The following is a 21,608-nucleotide window of genomic DNA, read 5'->3' as shown; positions in this document are numbered from 1 at the left end:
TTTTTTTCATGATATAATTTGATAACCATTTGTAGATAAATGAAGACAACATTAGTATACTGCTGTTCAAGAGTCATCAATCGATTGAGAATAAACAAATCCGGGTTACAACTAAAACCGAGGAAAACACATTTAGTAGAAGAGAAAACAACGGAACAACAGAAACACTCAAGTGCAACAACAACAAAGGCCAACATACATAGAAACGGACTATTTGATAACAACTGCCATATTTCTGACTTGTTACAGGACATTTTAAGGAAAAATGTCGAGTTGAACCTGATTTGATTGGTAGCGAAATCTCTTGCTTTTATGGCAATGTTAAAAGAATATTGATAAAATGACAAATCTACGTGACAGGAATACAGTACTAACAAATGCAAGAACACTCAACACAGAGAAATGCAAAAATAAAAAATGTAATAATATAAAATAAGTAGAAGATTTCATAACTTATTTAACCAAAACTACATAAAATCCCTTTTTCCAGTATATCGCACAGTAAAGTAAAAACTTGACCTTCATTTTGTCATTAGTATCAACATATCAGTGCACTTGTTGGGCGTTTCACAAGAAGTTGCATGGAAACTGTTACTCGGAGTCAAATTTGGAGGAATCAGTGTTAGTTTAAAAGAGGGGCGAGATATACCAGAGGGACATTCAAACTCAAAAATCGAAAATAAACTGACAAAACAATGGCAAAAAATGTAAAATATAGATTGACAAACAACAGTACACAAAACAAAATTTAGAAAACTACAGACTAATCAGCACGAATCCCTCCAAAACTGGGGCTGATCTCATGTGCTCCGGAAGGATCAGCAGATCCAACTCCACGTGTGGAACCCGTCGTGTTGCTCATATTGGTACGAACTCAGTTACATGTTTAATTCGGTAGGTCACGACACAAGTCCTTGTCAATGTCAGAAGTCCTACATTTTGAATTCGTCAATAATACTTATCAAAGTTACCATGCTTATAATTTATTTCGCCAGACGCGCGTTTCGTTTACATAAGACTCATCAGTGGCGCTCAGCCGAACAAAAAAGATAACCCCTGTATATGTTTTAAAAAGAATTATTCAAGTTTTACTTAGTATTGGTCACAATAATTGTGCAACGGGGTTGGGCCCATCAACAAAATAAACCATAACAGTCATTTAGAGAGCAACATAATGGACAGTTGAAAAAATTACAAGTGTGCATCCTGAATGAAAAGCTATCACATCTAGACTATTTTCATCCCCATTTTCATTCTAATTTTATCTGTGTGATCAAATAAAACAGATATGCTGTGTATTAAAGAAAAGTCAAAAGTCTTTTTAAATTCAAAGACGATTATAAATCGGGAATGCCATTGCAAGAATTAAATTCTTGATCAATTTATTGTATGAAATGGATTCATTAAATGGGATAGGTCTTTTAATTTGGAATTTAATTCAATGACTATCTTCTATTGACAACTGACTGTCGATTAACAATTTAAATTCAATTATTTCTTGCAATTTTAACTGTAAATGGGACATTTTATTGTCACTTATTGAAATGTGATAATTGGAAGTACTGTAAATTGAATAAAATATTTGCCATGATTACCCAAGTAAATTTTGCTTCAAATTGTTCTAATTGCAATTCAAAAGGTCACCGTCTTTGATTGGGATAACATTTTGTGAATAGATGTTTTTTCCAGAAAATTTCTTTAAAAAAAACAATTTACTGTACATGCTGCAAATGCTATAAATATAAAATATCAGTTAATCGGATGTTTGAACAACTAACCATGAACATGGAATAAAGTTCGTATGAAACTACCATATTGACTGACCCTTTAACAAAATAATATACTATTGATGCAGTTGACATGTGAAACCGACCTATATCAAGATAAATAGATGTACAACGCACTTGCTATGAAACATTTTCCTTTACCTTTTTGACAATATTTTGTCATGACGGTTGAAATTAGTAGGAATAAAAACCAGTTCGCTGCCATGTCGCACTTCAGTAAGGAGTAATTATTACCTTGAATTATCTGTACATTTGCATGCTTACTTTATGTTGGTGTCAACATTTGAATTAAAATAAAATGCAATCCAAATGAATATAAAGCCTAAACTAAATGTTCACTAAACCCGTACATACTTTGTACTTCGCAGCATTATTCCATCAGAGAACAGTTTATTCTCTTTTTAAAGGGATGTCCCGTTACGTAGGAATCGCTTTATTATAAGAATTATTTTACAGAATGGTGTCATTGTATAGTTTATATAGCTAGCTATAAAACCAGGTTTAATTCATCATTTTATACATAAGAAAATACCTGTCAAGTCAGGAATATGTCAGTTGTTATCTATTCGTTTGATGGGTTTGAGCTTTTGATATTGCCATTTGATCAGGGACTTTTCGTTTTGAATTTTCCTCGGAGTTCAGTATTTTTGTGATTTTTGTATTTAAATCCCCATTTGTCATAATCTTGCCTGTAATAGGATCAAATTTGAGAACATTAGAATTATCTACCATAACATTGTTATACCTTTGTAATATAATAATATCACCCGGAAGTTTAAATAGCGTTGATTTTTGGCAAAGATTTCCATGTCAGCTTACAAGGCTAGAGGAAAAACAAGGTAATTATATTTCAATTATACATGCAAAGTTTATTGAGGTGGCAGGTACCAGTTTTGGTGTACCAGAACATGTGTCCCACGCAGAAATTTTGTTATAGTTAAGTATTGAGGTATATAATTGCATCATGTGGACTGAAAAAATAAATGAATGTAAATTCTAGGCTATTGTACTACACAAGTAAGTAGTTGCATACACAGGTTGTGGATTTCCTTCACATATAGGTCCAATCAGATGTCAAAATTGTGGTCATCTCACTTGACGGCATCCAATCAAAGTGGGGGGAAAATTCAGTTTTATGTAAACAAAAATATCTTGAGATTTTGATGGTAAGGATAGGTTCGGACAAGGCTCTTATTCACTGAATATCCTTTCAATCTTGAATTTTGGCTAAAATTCTTATCGGCTTTTAGCAGGATTTTGCAGGTGAGGATTATATTGGTATCAGAGCATCACATTTTTTGCCTTATTTGCAATGCATTTATAAATTTTAAAATCTCCATGCTGGACAGACACCCAAATTTAAAGGTTTTCTATATATTTACAAAAGCACGCACACATCTTAGTTCCTTGAAACCATACATTTTATTTGTATATAAGCTTGATTGAATTTTCAAGAAAATAAAATCATAAATCCATGAAATTCTAAAGAATTATTGTAAAATAACTGGTTTCTGCCACCTGAACAATATATAACAAATTAAGGTTAGCGAACAAATAGATTCATATAATTATCTTCGTTTAATTGTCTGAAAATCCGTCATCATACACACTTTAAGTGTATCTTATCTTAAGAGCACATACTTTTGGCTACAGACGCCCTACTGAATGTTTACTTTTGTAAACTTACACGTTATGCCCATGTTTTGTAACACTAATCGTTCTTCTTTAACGTGCTCCTTTCACAAAAAATAACCCAACAGAGTTATGCTGAATATCCATTTAAAACGACAATAAAAAAGATTTTCTCAACTCACTAGCAGAAAGTTTTTACGGTCTCCGAACTTTAAATACCAAAAGGTATATGCGATCTGTAAATTTACCAATCGTGACATGTTAGCTGAGCTTAGATTCTTATAGCAGTTCATAAATGTATACAAGAAGACGGTTTATATCAAACTTTGTTTACGCTAAATTATAGACCGATGCCACATGTAGGGCCGGATCTGCTTACCTTTCCGTAATACCTGACCCCTAGTTTTTTGGACGGTTTGAATTGGTCCAAGGTTTTGGTTTTTTATGTTGTTTTGTGTTCAGTTGTTTGTCTTTTTTTCTTTTTTAACCATGTTTTTAAGTTTATTTTCGACTTAACAGTTGGATTGGCATGTGGTATCCCTCGCCTATAATTACTGTTTGTCTTGCAAAAATGAATCATTCTTTATTGTGATTGCGTAGCATGTTTCATATTTCTGGGTAAAGACGTGCCAGAGTTATCGCTCTTTGATTGGTTTCATGAAAGATTAATGGTACTTTTGTTTGATAAAAATTTGATACAATGGTCTTAAAATCACAGAATGTATGGGATCAATATCTGTAAAGTTCATTTGTTACACACATTTAAAGCACACTTATGCTAAGAAGATATCCCAAAATTAACAAAAATCCGCTAAAAAAAGTTATCCTATCAAAGATAGAAATTTCTAAAAAAAATCGAAATTTCGAGTAAATGTCTAAAATTTCAATCCCGTTTACCTCCAAACGTAGCACATGAAGGTATATTTGTTATTACAATTCTAAGTGACATATAGCTTTTATGAATACTGACGTCAAATATCACCATTGATCAAAATGTATTGTATGCCCTTAATGTGATTAACGCATCGTCAACATGACTTTTACGTTTAACTTAAACTTGTCAAAGACCATATTCACTGTTATCCAAGCGATAAATTTTTATATGTTTTTCCAAGTGTGTTGTTTTGTTTAAAAATACTTTTTGGATAAAGCGGGATATTGAAACCGATTCTAATACATTAATCAAGGGAAAGAATTCAGAAGTAAAATGTAAAAACAACTATACCGAACTCCAAGGAAAATTTAAAACGGAAGTCCATATTAAATGTCAAACTCAAAAGCTCAAACACATCTGAAGAATCAAAATCATCTGTCATATTTTTTATTTAGTACAGGCATTTCATTATGTAGCAAATGGTTGATTAAACTGGGTATAAAACTAGCTTAACTTCACTTGTATGACATTCGCAAATAATTCCATTATATTGAAATGAATGTGTGAGCAAAACAAACAGACATAATAGGTAAAAATATCAAATATTGGGGTTTGGCAGTCAAAATTGTGTTATAATTTAATTCTCTATGAACACAAATAAAGGAAAAACGAAAAACAAGAATACACAAAAATACAAAGATGAACATAGCACAATAACATAACGGCCAGAATGTAAAAATACCAAGCAACGTCACCGCTATGTTACCAAAAATGGAATACATACTAAATGTTACTAATATATAAAGACAAATAAAAAGAACACATTGGCTTTTCTACCTCAAGCATAGACTAACTTATCTGTATTTGGCAAAACTATTAGGAATTTTGGTCCTCAATGCTCTTCAACTTCGTACTTTATTTGGCCTTTTAACCTTTTTGGATATTTTTTATATGTATATATACTTTGTTATAAATCAATCAAAATCAAAATTACAAATCAAAATTATATGAAAATATCATTTTTCTTTAAAACAACTAGCATACACACCTGTTTTCGCATAAAATCAAAGTTCAATAATTATTGTAAAAAGTAGTATATTTTCCTTTTTAGAACAAAAATCATGAACTAAATGTCTCAACCGTTTGCATGGAAACGATATTTACGAAGTTGCGAAGCTCTTGGATATGAACCAGATCCTTCTGTAGAAACACTACTAAGTAACAGATATAAAACTTTATATCAACATTACTGCCATGATAATGATATTGAAAAAAATCTATCTACAGATTTGGATGACAAGGTTCCTGAAGAAAAGATAGTCCAACTTCTATTCTTAGATCTTTGCGAAGAACTATGTTATGAGTCAATAATAGATATAAGACGCAACCTTTCAGATTTAAAACATCATATTTATCATAAACTTAAACAAGAGAAACCTGAGTTTATATATGATCTTTGAAGTAGGGCAGAAGGTTTGAGGATATCAACGTCTGATAATGATCAAATGGTAGTTTGTGCAAGCAGCATAATTGTAAATGATACAAGCGAGATACTGTATCTAAATCCAGGCGCCGGAAAAGTCATATTAATTATGGGAAAAACTAAAGTAAAATCTGGATACGTTCGTTTACAAGTCAAAGATGGAAGATCCGGTGAGAAACGATTTACGAACTCTTACTCTACTTATGAAGGAACTACATATCTTTCAAGCTCAAAATATCGTGAATTTATTTTACCAACACTTGGAAAACATGTCGTCATATATGGCCCGTGTACTACCATCAGGCACGGACATAGAGAATCAGACACTGCAAATTGTCTTAGCTGTACTGTTCTACCTAAAGCATTTATCGACTGGAATCAAAGATGTGAAAAGTTTTCCTGGCCCTCTAAAGATCTGATTGAAGAGTGCATTGCACAACGTTGTCAGCTTGCCCCAGTTGGTAGTAAAAACTCTTCATGCGAAGACTTACAATGAAGAATATCGTTTATCTTAATGGAAAAGAAACTTTATTTTCATTGAATCATTGTCAATTTTTATGTTATAGGATGCTTAAAATATATCTTAATGAAATATTGAATAAGTACGAAGGTATGAAGGATTTAGTTTCATCTTATACTATGAAAACATCTCTATTCTGGGAAGTTCAGTCAAGTTATAAGAATCCAAGGTATTTTGATACGTTATTACAGTCTTTTGGGAGATGTGTTAAAAGAATATACAAGTGGGTACAGACAGAAAACTGTCCAAATTTCTTGATTCCACAGAATAATATGTTTGAAAACAGAATATACGGATGCGAAAAAACAACAGTTACAAACTTTACTGGAAACACTGCTTGGTGAAAAGTTTTATGGATTGTACAGATGTCAGTCGATTGACCTTCCGTATTTGGTTTTCCAAGTACTGATTAATGATCTCCAAGGAATACACGTGTCTTTAAAAGAAGAAGATTATATTTCAAAGGAAGATATAGAAATACACACTTGGCACGAAATTAATGCACAGTTAAACTCGTTCCTGTTTCAACAAAGTTTTAGAAAGGATTTGCAAATTTTTTTTAATGTATTACAATCAGTTAAAGAAAAGGAAACTTTGTCACTTTTGAAATACACTGCAGTGAAACCTTGGATAAGTGAGGTCATAGTATATATAAATTCTCACAAGTTTAAAGAACTAAAAAATACAGAACTTGGGACAGCAAAGAGTTGTGATATTTCTAAAACATGCAGTGACGTGTTTCTCATACATGATCATCCAGGTAGTGTTGCATTGTTGTATCTGGCTACAATGATGTACATAACAGGGCAATACAAATCTTGTTTAAAAGTTATCATCAAGAGCAACAAACGTTGAAGAAAAGGATATTTACAAGTTATTTTCTTTTCAACAATCTTACAGATACAAGAATTGCGATTAGAATTAGAGACAACTTTCATGAAAGAATCACTCGGAATCGATGGTACTTACCTGTATATCGATCCTTGTCTCTATGCATCAATGTTATCAGTTTTGTGTCATTATCGTCTTCGAGATACAGTTGGCACCGACGTTGAATTTCAACTATTACAGGAAATCCCGTCTGACATGCCGTTTTTAAAAGTTCTTTCGTTTCAAGAAATTTCATGGTAAATTGTGGGCATTTGTGCTGAGATTATAGGGAAATATGATGAAGCTTATAGTTGTTACTTAAAAGCATATAAATCACCAAGATTCTTTCTTACTGACAGATAAATTGTGATAAGGATCATATGTTTGATTCAGAAATTAGTAAAGTGAACAAACACAATTAATATTTCATGAAAAGTGTTCTAATACTATTTCTTATAACACTTACCAACAATAAGAAAACGCAAAGTAAAGAACTTACCAAACTGCAAATCAGGAATAACGTTAATACGATTCTACAAACGATGCTGCGCTTTTCACTTTGAAATGGTACAATGACATACAGAATCAAAGGAAACACATATGTTAATAGTTGATAGCTTAAATGAAAATGTGCGATTTAAAAAAAAAAAAAATTCAAACATAGTCTACCAACCAACAGCCGAACGGAGGAGTCAGGTGTCAGAGTTCAAAAAGAGATTAAACAATTAATTAACTTTCACAGATGGGAAAAAACATATGATGTTCCTGTGCACTATTACACCACTTTCCAAACTTTAGGGAGGATTAGGCGCCAGTAAATCATGATCCAGATAGGATTATTCAGTACAATCATAGTATCTGATAAGTTTACTAGGTTAACATACGCACATCCCTCCCCTTTTGTCTGTCTAGACCATATCTCGTAAAAGTAAAATACACAATAAAAACACATATTCTAGTTTTAAAAAGGATAACCCTATTAGAACAAGAAAATAAAAAAAAACGGCACATAATTTGGAAAGCAGGGTCAAAACGAGTTCGCTCCTACATTGACTAAGGTAGTTACACTTATTGGTTAAATACAATGAAGACTTAGCTAAGGTAGTTATACTTATTGGTTAAATACAATGAAGAGCCTTTCGGGTCGCAATCCATTTTGTTATACGTGCGCTAAAGGTACGCGTAACAGGTCGCTAAGGTACTCCAGAGGTAAACGTAACACTTTGTTTGCGTATCCTTGAGGTACGCACAACTGTTTGTTCACGAAGCCTGAAGTATTTTTGGCTTTCTATGCAGTTTTGTGTAGTAAATCATTCGATAGGTTCAAGAAACGGGTATTATTTCTTTCAAATCTGCAATATGCAGTCTGACCAGGTAACAGTTATGATCCTATTTTTTTTCTCTTCTTATTCGTGTTTTATGTCAGGTCTGCGTTTAGGTAATAAATGTTTCTTGAATTTTTTTCATTTGTTGGCTGTTTCCAAAATGTTCGATATTTTCTTTCATTTCTCATATTCTGACTTTTTAAGGGTGTTATGGGTGAAAAGGTGTTTTTGTAGACGAAAAAGATTCGTGAAATGCAACAGGTGCTGACAGTGGTTCCCGGCAAAATGAAATAGGGAAAATTCTGCTGTTTTGCAAGATTTTTAAAAATGCAATAGTTTAACGCAGTCTTGTCTTGTTATATAATTAATCATTATTTGATGAATCATTTTGAATTGATTTATTGTTTTGAGGGGCTTAGTTCTTTGTTGTTATAGGCGCTACTGACGAGTCTTATGCATCCATCGTACAAAATTAAAAGCTTTGTATCTTTATGAAGTTTATATACATATGTCACTTCCTATGGTAAATGCTTATACAGATTATTACGTATATTAAATATTGTAATGAACTTTACATTGTTGTCTCGTTGGCACTCACACTACATCTTCCTATATCTATTTATGTTTGTTCTTGATTGTGTGACTTTGAAATCGCATAAATACTCATTTTAAACATATGTTATTTACTCAAAATTAAATGGATTGAACACAAGTAAACCATACTTATGAAGTCTGCTCCGAATAACAATTAATTACAGTACACTATTAATATGAGTGAGCATGCAATAATTTAGAATATACAATACTTTGCTTAACCTTTTGACCAATCATATTCCCAGAAATGTATAGGAAGTAAGATAAAAGACTTTACGAGTCTATCTATTAAAAAAGATGAAACAGAAATTAACGTAAAAATTGGTAATGAAAATGATGATGATGACGTGAATATAACGCGAATACACTATGATTGGTGTCATACAACAAGAAATCTCTCAGACCTTTTGATAAACTCGAATACCTGTTTAAATATATTGACTTTTTGTTTATACGAGAGGTTCGGATAACAGCTGTCGGATAAAGCGCATTAACCTTATGTAAAGTATCATAAAGCCATCTTATATTGGTCATCAAAATTTCTCCCTGGTGTGTAAATAAAGGCAATGGTGTACAGTCTCAATGATGAGTATGCAATTATATTGACTCTGAACAATTCATAGTTCAAGAACGATGAATAGCACCTGATTTCAGTTAAAACTATATTGTGTTTCCTCGGTCCATATGAATAGTGCTTATGTGCATCTTTATTTGTAGTGTTTAGCCCTTTCAATTGGATGAATACTAATGGAAATCTCTAAATAAGATAACATTTAGTGAACAATCCCATATACCTCACACTATATTATTACAAGGGACGTTGGTGTAGAAAGGTTGACATATTTTATATCAATTCATTTACGGTACTATTCATTTCAGGCATGATTTAATACCGAAATACTGTTTTACAAAACCTGTTTTAGAGACTATGACTTTGTCCGTAGAGAAAATTACTTCTGAATGAATAAGGGTCTTCCTCTTACTGTATTTTACCACACATTTAACTCAGGTTTCGAATGATGTAATTCATAAAACATCCTGAAAACGTTTAACTATACAAATTTCGGTCTCAAAATCAATAGAAATTGTTCATGCGTTTGTATGTGACTATATATGAATCCACATAACGTTGCACTCCTAGAGCATATTAGTAAGCATATGAAATTTAACTTTATGAAAAAATTTCAGTGTTATTTTAATAACTTCGTCTTTGACCTTTTCAAAATTAAACTCGAATCAATAGGAATCCGCCTCTCATTATGTATGACTATATGTGCATATAGATTGCAATCCCATTTTAGCATCCGCAACCATTTTGTTTTGTACAAATTTCGGAATTTTGTTTAGTGCCTTTGACCTTGAACTTTTACGATCAGCTAAAAAATAATATTTTCCCGACTTCATCATAACATGGGGTAAAATAAGTACAAAAGGCATTTTATACATAAATTCTACACTATTTGAGATATTACATATTTGTGCAAAAAAAAACATAAATAAAAATCACATTCGAAGATTTTATTTGGATAAGCAGACACAATATGATATGCAGTACATATGTTAATCATGTTATTATCAGATTTAATGAAATAAATTAAAATTTCCTACCAGCAGAATCACATCAATTTAAAAATTCGTAAGGGTTCCGTGGAACCCAGTGTCTCGCTTACTCTTTCTGTTATTCGCAGGCTCAACAAAAATGAGGATATAAATCAATAATATATTCCTGTTGATACTATCTTTCGACTGTTAGAAGCTTCTGTCTAAGTTTGGTAAAAATCCAGGATAGTTTATGAATTTAATAAATGTTTAAAAACTTCAACTGCAGATGGAATGTAATGTTAACTGGAAGAAAACAAAATGTTCTTCTAGATACTAGACTTTGATCATAAACAAGCTTCTGTTCAAGTTTGGTACAAATCCAAAATAGTATAAGAAAGTTATTAAAATTCTAAAAAGTTTAACCACAGAGTGAATGTGTTGTTTCGCAGAAAATCTAAGTCCATTTAAAAGTAAAATACGGAAAAATGGATATTTTTTTTACAAAATTTACTTCTGGATACTATCTTATGATCATAAACACTCTTCTGTCCAAGTTTGGTACCAACCCAGGATAGTTTGAGAAAGTTATTAAAATCTTAAAAACTTTAACCACTGAGTGAATGTGTTGTTTCGCAGAAAATCTAAGTCCGTTTAAAAGTAAAATACGGAAAAATTGATATTTCTTTCCCCAAATTTACTTCTGGATACTATCTTATGATCATAAACAAGCTTTTGTCCAAGTTTGGTACCAACCCAGAATAGTTTAAGAAAGTTATACAAATTTTAAAAACTTTAACCACAGATTGAATGAAATATTTCCCGGCAGAAAAACTAAGTCCATTTATAAGTTAAATACAGAAAAAATGAATTTTATTTTTACAAAATTTACTTCTGGATACTATCTTATGATCATAAACAAGCTTTTGTCCAAGTTTGATAGAAATCAAGGATAGTGTAAGAAAGTTATTAAAATTTCAAAAACTTTAACCACAGAGTGAATATTTGTGGACGACGCCGCCGACGACACCGACGACACCGACGACACCGACGACGACGACGACACCGACGACGACGACGACACCGACGACGACGACGACACCGACGACGACGGAATGTAGGATTGCTTAGTCTCGCTTTTTCGATTAAAGTCGAAGGCTCGACAAAAATCAATAAACAGCTATTGGTACTTTCTTTTAAAAAAAACATCTATCCGTAGACTGCTTATAAATGCATTTTTTTTAAATACGAAAGTTAAAAGATTTTGTATATCAACGAATGAATGTAAGTTTAATGAAATTGAAAAAAAGTGTTCGTCTCCTTTAAACACCAACAATGATGTGTGTAGTTTGAGCATTGACAACTAAAGTTTCTGTTCAATTGTTTTAAACAAAATACTAATTTGTGATACTATTTTGATGTGAGTAATATGGCATACTAAATATGTTTTGTTGAACTTTAATAGAAAAACAAATTGATATTATTTACTTCATCGAAACATGTGAAAATAAGATTATTGAAATCGAAGTATATTGCAATTTAAAACGTAATTACTCATTGCATATGTTTGTCATATATAATGAAAATAACGAAATCGATACATCTGTTGCACTGTGAGTGTCCAACTCTTATTCCAAAAAAGGATGAATATAAGTCTCCTCTCACACACCCTGTGATCCTAGTGTCCAACTTTTGTTCCAGAAAATGATGAATAGAAGTCTCCTCTCATACACCCTGTGATCCATCCGGGAATCATTTTGATACCTACTTCATCACCAGTCTTCAAATTTAGAATCACACTAACGAATCCTGCTCCTTCACGTACATCTTTTGCAGCATATCCCCGGGCTATCTCATTTCCGTTCTTTGTAAGCTTCATGTTAACATAGCCATCGTCCACTAGAAATACTGACGTAAACATGAAAACCCCATCTATCGGAGTAGTAAAAAATCCTCCAGTTTTGTTATATCCATGTCCGATATTTGTCACTACGTGATCAAATGCAATATAATTCGTTCCATCACTCAACACATTTTTCGTGAGCAAAGCTGAGAAAACCACCATTGTCCTGCTCGATCCTTCGTTTGACTTACTGGAAACGTTGAACATTAACTGGTCCAGTTGTGTGTCTAGATTTCTTAACATTGATTCTGTAGCGTTGCTCAAATGTTCTTCAGTCGTTTTTTGTTTTGAATCTATGTCGTTATTAATTTGTTTTTCAAAATCTAAATATTTTTCTCGAATGTCACTAGTAATTCCACTAATTTCTTCATCAACCTTAGATAATATTGCCGATTCTGTAACGTTCAATTTGCGATTTAATGTCCTAGTTAAATTCGAACCAAGTTGTTTGATCTTACCACTGGTTTCAGTATATTTGTTCATTATTTTTTTCAAAACAATATCTTCAATAGTCTTATCCCCAAGTGCGTCTATCTTTTCACTGAGTTTGTGAAACAGTTCATCCGTGATATTTCCTGCGGCATCCTCTACAGCTTTCTTTAGATTTTCATCCAATGTTTGAGGAAAAGTAATATTTGGTGTTATATCGCTCCCCCATCCCACTTGCAGATTCAAATTCCATGAAACGAAGTATATTATAAACCGACCATATGACATTCTCGCCATTTTGTTTTAGTTTTTCTTCAATTATCATATACTCTCAACTTATGAGTACGTATAAGTATATTTTATGTCGTTTTATAAGTCAGTATTTCCGCAACTAAGATTGATAAGATCCCAATTATTTTAGGATTTTGAAATATACTCTCTGTAACTTGATGTAATATAATTACCTAGTGCTTGCGTTCTCGAGAAAATAATATTCAATATAGCTATATGATAACTTTGTCTAAATGGCTCAATTCATCACTGTATCATGAGTTAATAGAGTTAATCTTTATTTAAATCGTTTTCTGACAAACTGCTGGCATATCTAAAGAAATTCTAAGCTATAACTGCAGGTAAAAGAACACACGACAAAATTCAGTCTTTGAAAAAAAAAATGATACTCATCTTGGTAATATGGGTGTTAATATATATATATCTATTAGGAGTCCACAGTGTATGTTTAAGACGATTTATGCTATTATTTAAATAGACTTCATAAACATATACACGAACCCAACCAAAAACCGGGAATGATCTCAGATGCTCCGGAAGGATAAGCAGATCATCCTCTACAAATGACAAACGTCGTCTTACGTCTATTAAATTCCTTGGTTTTTTTTTTTATATCTAGTGATAAGATATCATTCAATCGTGAATAAGACATAGACTCTTATCTAACCATAAGAAATCATCAAATTGTAAATTATCAATCATGTAAATTGTCTAACTTTCAATATAGACCTAATGTCCAATTTTGAAATTGAATCACGTTTTTCATGAAAAAGGATAGACAAGACTGTTACCAGTCTAAACATAACAAATACATATGACTACAGCAGGACCAACACAATCCCCTTTAAATCTAAATTTGGGTGATCTCACATATTCTTGAAGGTTATAAATTCCTGCACCAGCTAAGGCATCCGTCATATAAGACATGTAAGTACAAACTCGGTGATAAATTTAATTCTATAGATCTCATTCGGTGGTTACGAAATTGGAACATACCTGTCTTTATCTGTAAAACAGATCATTCATATCGGTACAACAAAATCGTGATTGCGTCCGTATGATTTACGAAGGAATGGTTTTAACTTCACAACTTGTAACTGTTAGTAACTGTATGAAAGCATCATTGTAAGCATCAAACCTCTATCATAGAAGTTGATGTGTTGAAATGAAAAGTACACAGTTTGAAAGCTGAAAGATCTAGTGTGTCTTAAATTTGATCTCAATCGATCATCGTCAATTTCTAGATGTAAATATATAAAAAGAAGATGTGGATACAAATTGAAATACATCAGACAAAAACACAGAGTGGACCAGGACAGATAATGAAAACATCATGCATCTAATACTAAAATATCAATCAGTACACAACAACCTCTTTAGTGTAAAGGCGTCATAAACAGTATGAGGAAAAACATGACCTTGTGCAATGCCACGATACAGGTATCGACAAATTGTAAACACATGAATGTGTTTGTGTATTAACACATAAATTTTAGTATGATGATAATTTACTGATCACAAAATTAAGATTAATACCAGTAAAAACCAATGTTCAAAGATCGAACTGCGTGCAATAAAATCCAAACGTTAAAACAGACACGGCCTCACCCAAACGAGTTGTGATATACACCGTAAGATGGTGTCAAAGGTAAGTCAAATTATGAGGCAGTCTTACCTGTATCTGTTGTAACCTTTATTTGAGGTTCGATGGGATAGATGCATTCAATATAGTCACCAAACTTTGACGTATTAAATGAGAGGACATCATCTAAATAGTGCAACCTGAAGTTAAAGAGCCAAGTTGGTAGAAATGGGAGAGAAGTTGGTTTCCATGAGAATGCCGATCGTTTGTTGAAAATCACGTCCCCCAATTATAACAAGTGTGTGTCAATCAGGAAATCAAACAACGTGATTATGTCAGTTTCAGAGAATTGTTTTGTTTGAAAAAGAGTAACGTTCTACAGAGAACATTTACCCCCACCCCTCCCACGTAGACACGATAATTGCATGTTGGTCATATAGTATTATGAATTAAAGTAATAACAACTCTTTCAGTTTGTCTTTTTGTAATATGTTTATGGGAAAAAACTACGTTTATAAATAATCATAGTAAGTAGTACATCAGCAAAACGAGACAAGTACATACAGTTGATATTTTGAATCATTCGACAAACGTTTAAGTAAATATTAATAATGTTAAAAAAGAAAATCTAAACCTAAGGCAGCATGGATTGGGTAGATATTTTTTTACGTTAAAGTTTACTTGTATGGTCATTCTTTTAGTTGGCACCAGGGGTTCCAGCAGGAGTAAGCTCTTTGCAATGGTTTATTTTTATAAAATATTATTTTTTAAATAAACAAATTTTCTTTAAGATAATTTTTAAGGCTACAATATTTACTTGTCCACATTGCATTTTTGTTTTGTATATGTAATATTTAGTTTATAATATTATGTGATTTATTATGTAGTTTTGTTTCTGTTTTGTCTATTTGTTTGGAATGAGGAATACTTGTGTAAAGGGTGAAACAAACAATACACTTTTGCAAGGAGAAAGCAATTTAGATTGTATTAACTCTAACAGAGTTTGTTTTAGTAACGACATCTGATTAACTCTGAACCTAGAGCAATTGGTTTTACAATTGCTTTGATAAAATTGATGTAAATAACTTGGAAAGATGTTTCGTGGAGCCCTGCGTAGACCCAGGCATATGGTCAAACGCAGTGAAAAAAAACTAGATTCGTTCATTGATAAATTAAACAGCATGCACCGTTATCTTGATAGTATTTTTTTCTCTTAATGTACTGCAGAATTTAAACCAAAAGACATTACCATAAATCTAAAAGATATAAACCGCAACAACTGTCCTTTCGCACATTTGAATATCTCAGTACAACTTTTAGGAATTTTGGGTCATTAATGCTCTTTAATTTTGTACTTGTTTTGCTTTCTATTTTTTTTTTATCTGAGCGTCACTGATTAGTCTTATGTAGAAGAAACGCGCGTCTTGCGTATAAAATGATAAGCCTGGTACCTTTGATAACTATTAACACCACTGGGTCGATGTCACTGCAGCTCTGAAGGAATTACTAGCCCAGTAGTCAGCACTTCGTTGTTCATCATATGGTCTTTGTTTTTTAATTTACAGTTTGTAAAAGTATGAATTCTTCGAAATACTGGCGATTTTCTTATCCCAGGCATAGATAACTTCAGTCGTATTTGGCACAACTTTTTGGAATTTTTGGTCATCAATGCTCTTCAACTTTGTACTTGTTTGGCTTTCTTATTTTTTCATCTGAGCGTCACAGATGAGTCTTGTGTAGACTAAACGCGCGTCTGACGTATTAAGTACCGGTCTTTGTAAGAATCTTGCAGGTTCCTGTTGATGGGCGATTCATGACCCCTCTTCAAATGTCTTTATATTTTGTTTATGATGAAGGTATGGTATGAAAATAAGTTTTCTGTATTAATTTTTTCTTTTCAACTTTGGTTGCCATGGAAACCATCCTTACAAAATTTTGCCTAAATACGTCCATAAGTAGCCTTTGAAAATTGAAATATAATGGATTTTAAAGAACCATAGAAATAAAGTTAATCAATACAAACAATATGTATATTTACAGTATTGACAAACACAACCCCAAACTATACAAAAACGTTAAAATTTTGAATTTACTAAATGGTTTGTTTCCATAGCAACCATTTAAAAATGTGTTAAAATTCGAAAATGAAAAATTTCAAAAACTTTAAAATTTTAAATCTGTTTATCTTCCAAGACCAACAATACCATGACATGTCATTGACAAATTTTGAAAGACCACATTCTATATATTCAGAAAATAAAAAGAAAGTCGTGTGTTTTTTTTTTCTTTAAAAAAATAATTTTAGTCAAAAATTGTCAATTTTCACCAAAATTCAGATTACCAAACAGATGAATACTGAAACATTTTGAACTTAAAAAGCTAAAACATTCCATTTATGCGTGCATTCCTGACACAAATTTGGTAATTATAAATGAGAAAATATGATTGATAGAGATATTTTTGTAGAGAAGGAATTTTTTTACTTTCTGGGCATGGTGCCCCCCCTTTTTTTCAAAATTCCAAAAATCATTAATAAATTTAAAAGATGGAATTCAATTGTGAACATTTTGAGCATTAAAACATGAAATTTCTTCAAAGGGTGAGGGCAATAATAGAACCCCCTACACCATTTTTATATATTAGATTTTTTTTTAGAAATGGGGAATGTGTCAAAGAGAGAACAACCCAAACAGAAATTTAAAATCTTTAGATTCTATTTCATGGTCTTTAAAATTGACTCTAAAGAACCTGAATCGATCACCTGTAATTTTTAGTTAAATCTTGCATCAATGATTATTTGTCCCTTCAATATATATCAATGAGTGGCTTAACAATTCCATTTAAATGTTCTTTGTATCTGTCGTTTTTTCTTCAAAAGCAAAAAATGAATTTTACCCCTATGTTCCATTTTAGCCATAGTGGCTAAGTTTCTTGAAGTACAAGGAAATAAAAAACTAAATTTATACAAGATTATAACTCCCAAGTTAAGCATATTCAATATCAAAAGAAGATTTTTTTTTAAAGGAAGCAAACTAGATGAACAAATTGTGAAAAATTTCTTTAAAGGGCTATAACTCCATACGGATTCAATTGACAATTCTGGTCATATAAACTTATTTGTAGATCCTACTTTGCTGAAAGTTGTGCTGTTTACAGTTTATCTTTGTCATTAATAATATTCAAGATAATAACCAAAACTGCAAAATTTCCGTACAATTAACAATTAAGTGGCAGCAACCCAACAATGGGTTGTTAGATTCATCTGAAAATTTGCTCTTAAAAGGCTTTAGTGTTTGAGATATGAGCTACACACTGCATTTTACCCCTATGTTCTTATTTTACCCATGGCGGCCATGTTTTTTTACAAAATAGAAAATAGAACACAAACTTAATTCTAGATATCCTAAGGATCATTCAGTTTATAAGTTTTACTGGAATTGGTTAAGTAGTTTCAGTGGAAATGTTTCAAATATTTTACACCGGACAGACGACAACGAAAGCAAAGTGATGGCAAAATTCACAGTTCCTTTGAAACGGTGACCTAAAAAAACTACGTCCGTTCTATCAGAAATAAACTGAAAATAAAAAATAAAAAATTTGTACCATCGAGAGCGCTAACAAGGCAACTTTCCATAAATTTTAATATTTTTAAGGGTCATAACTCTTTTAAAAAAGTCAATTGTCCATGATTATAGAACTCATCCGAGATATTGTTGATATTAATCTAGTGTATAAGTTTTATTAAAAATCTGGCAAGAATTGTACCTGTGGGAGCGTCAAAGGGGCTATTTTCCATAAATTTATTATTTTCAAGGGTTATAAATGTTTTTTATTAAAGTCGATTGACCACCAATATCTAACTTGTTCGAGATATTGCTTATAATAACCTAAAGTATTAGTTTCTTAAAAATCTGACATAATTTGTACATGTGCGAGCGCTGTAAGGACAGCCAGATGGACACGAGGACGGATGGCAATCAAAATTTTAAGCAGACCATGTTTAAACGAAAAAAATTAAGTTCTAATTTCGATTTTTATTAATTGAAAATTTTTTGGTCGCATATTGGTATCACGTTGGCGTCGTCGTCGTCCGAAGACATTTGGTTTTCGCACTCTAACTTTAGTAAAGTAAATTGAAATCTATGACATTTAAACACATGGTTTATGACCATAAAAGAAAGGTTGACATTGATTTTTGGTGTTTTGGTCCCAACAGTTTAGGAATTAGGGGCAAAAAAGGGCCCAAATAAGCATTTTTCTTGGTTTTCGCACAATAACTTTAGTATAAGTAAAAAGAAATCTATAAAATTTTAACATAAGGTCTCTATGACCACAACAGGAAGGTTGGGATTGATTTTGGGAGTTTTAGTCCCAACAGTTTAGGAATTAGGGGCCAAAAACAGGTCCCAAATAAGCATTTTTCTTGGTTTTTGCATAATAACTTAAGCATAAGTTATTAGAAATCTATGAAATTTTAACACAAGGTTTATAACCACAAAAGAAGGGTTTGGATTGATTTTGGGAGTTTTGGTCCCAACGAATTAGGGGCCAAAAGGGTCCAAAATTAAACTTTTGATTTCATCAAAAAATTAATTATTGGGGTTCTTTGATATGCCAAATCTAACCGTGTATTCAGATTCTTAATTTTTGGTCCTGTTTTCAAATTGGTCTACATTAAGATCAAAATGGTCCAAAATTAAACTTAGCTTGATTTTAACAAAAAAAGAATTCTTGTGGTTCTTTGATATGCTGAATCTAAACATGGTCATAGATTTTTGATTATGGGCCCAGTTTTCAAGTTGGTCCAAATCGGGGTCCAAAATTATTAAGTTAAGTATTGTGCAATACCTCTGCGGTCGTATAAAGCTGCGCCCTGCGGAGCATCTGGTTTATTTATAAAAATACTATTTTTGATATAACAAAAATAAAAAAATAAATTTTTTTTTTTTGTCTTAAATCAGTGGTTTTGATAAGATAATAACACTCTGTAAAGATTAGACAAATGGGACAGTTTTAATCTTGGTACAGTGTTTCCAATTTCATTATCTATGGAAAATACATTGCCTTGCATCGTTTCTTTTGTGGACTAGTATACTATTGCACAGAGTCAGATTATGTACACATAATGGCTGTTACTATTTACCTCCCATGTAAATCGACATGTATCGCAACCTTTATGCAAACACTTATTTGTCACAATGTCGATTTAACTGTGCTAAAATTGAAATTGAAGAAGAACTACAGAACCTTTCTTTTTATTCTAATATATAATAATCTAACTTATCTAAAAGATTTGAAATAAATGCGGAATGTGTCCATTGGACACAGATGATGCTCCCGCTTCCATATCATAAAAGTCATAAACGGACATGACTGAAGACACTTACCAATTGTGTACTAACTTTTATGGTGATAAGAATTGTGTAAAAGTTTCGTAACATTTGGTTGAGGCAAACTAAAGAAAGAAATACAAAACAAAAAATTCAGCAACTTTTTCCCTCTTTAAAGAGGCATTGCATAGAACAGTGAAAGTTACACCACCAAAATTCAAAGTTGATCTGCATTTGGTGGTTTTAAGCATTGTGTATAATTTTAATAACATCTGGTAAAGACAAACTAAAGTTAGAGAACAGAAACGGAAATTCAGCAATATTTCTATTTGTAAAGGGGCATAACTCTTGGACGGTTTAAGTGACACCACCAAACTTAGTCTTGTTTTATGGTAATAAGCAATGTGATTAGGTTTCATAACATTTGGTTGAGGCAAACTAAAGATAGAGAACAGAAACCAACATTGGGACATACTGACGGACGGACAAGGGTTAACCTTAATGCCCCCTCCGCCACTGCGGGGGCATAAAAATATGTAAATATAACAATTGATTAAATTAGGCAAAATTCAAGAATGGCCATTGCACATGGTTGTCATAAAGGTTTGAGAATCAAAACAGTATACAATAGTTTGGACCAGCAAATTTTCCTCAGGGCCACAAGGATAATATTTTTGAGAACCATAAAAAAACGCGATTATTCTGCGGTATACAAATAATAATTCAGTTAGGTTTTAAAAAAAATAATAGCCAAGCTGTCCTTTTCCACCATATACAATAGAAACATTGACAAATTCTTGCACAATTAATGTAGATCGTTGGTACATATTTCCTCAGATAGAACATGTAGAATTTGTATGCCCCCACTGTAGCAAAGGGGGCATTAAGTTGTACCCTTGTCTGTAAGTACGTCCGTTCCAGAGTTATACCCTTATACAAATGGAAAAAAAATGCTGACTTTTTTGTTTCCGTTCTCTAACTTAAGTTTGCCACAACCAAATGTTTTGAAACTTATACACAATGCTTATTTCCATAAAATTCAAAACAGTTAGAATGTTATTGGTGTAACAGGTACTGTCAATAAGTTATGCCCCTTTAAAAATGGAAAAAATGCTGAATTTTCCGTTTCCGTTCTCTTTTTTTCGTCTGTCTGACATAGTTCATCTTACCCTGACCTCATTTTCTTAGAACATTGATAATGTTAAGTTAATATGATACTTGTATTAAAATCTTTACATAACACTTACAGAGTTTCAAAAGTAATTCAATTATAAATAAAACCAACCAGACATTTCAGGGTGAGTCTTCTTGTTTAGCAGATCTTAGTCTAGGGTTAAAGTTTTTAAAGCATCAATCTGTTTCAAAAACCAACAATGAGTTGCATTAAATTGTTACTGTAACTTCTTTATAGCCATTTTGAAAGAGAAAGTATCCTGAGCTATTTGTTTT

General features: G+C 32.1%; 1 protein-coding gene across 1 annotated transcript; it reads right to left on the bottom strand.

Annotated features, from left to right (window-relative positions):
* Positions 1-10,588: 10,588 nt before the first annotated feature.
* On the bottom strand, positions 10,589-13,345 carry LOC139517650 (uncharacterized). Its single transcript, XM_071308927.1, has one exon. It carries the CDS (start codon positions 13,251-13,253, stop codon positions 12,303-12,305), a length of 951 nt encoding a protein of 316 aa, XP_071165028.1. The 5' UTR covers positions 13,254-13,345; the 3' UTR covers positions 10,589-12,302.
* Between the last annotated feature and the right edge of the window lie 8,263 nt (positions 13,346-21,608).

Source organism: Mytilus edulis, chromosome 3, assembly GCF_963676685.1.
Source record: "Mytilus edulis chromosome 3, xbMytEdul2.2, whole genome shotgun sequence".
Classification (NCBI taxonomy): Eukaryota; Metazoa; Mollusca; class Bivalvia; order Mytilida; family Mytilidae; genus Mytilus; species Mytilus edulis.
Note: the sequence above shows the minus strand (reverse complement) of the source record. Positions and strands in the feature narration are given on the sequence as shown.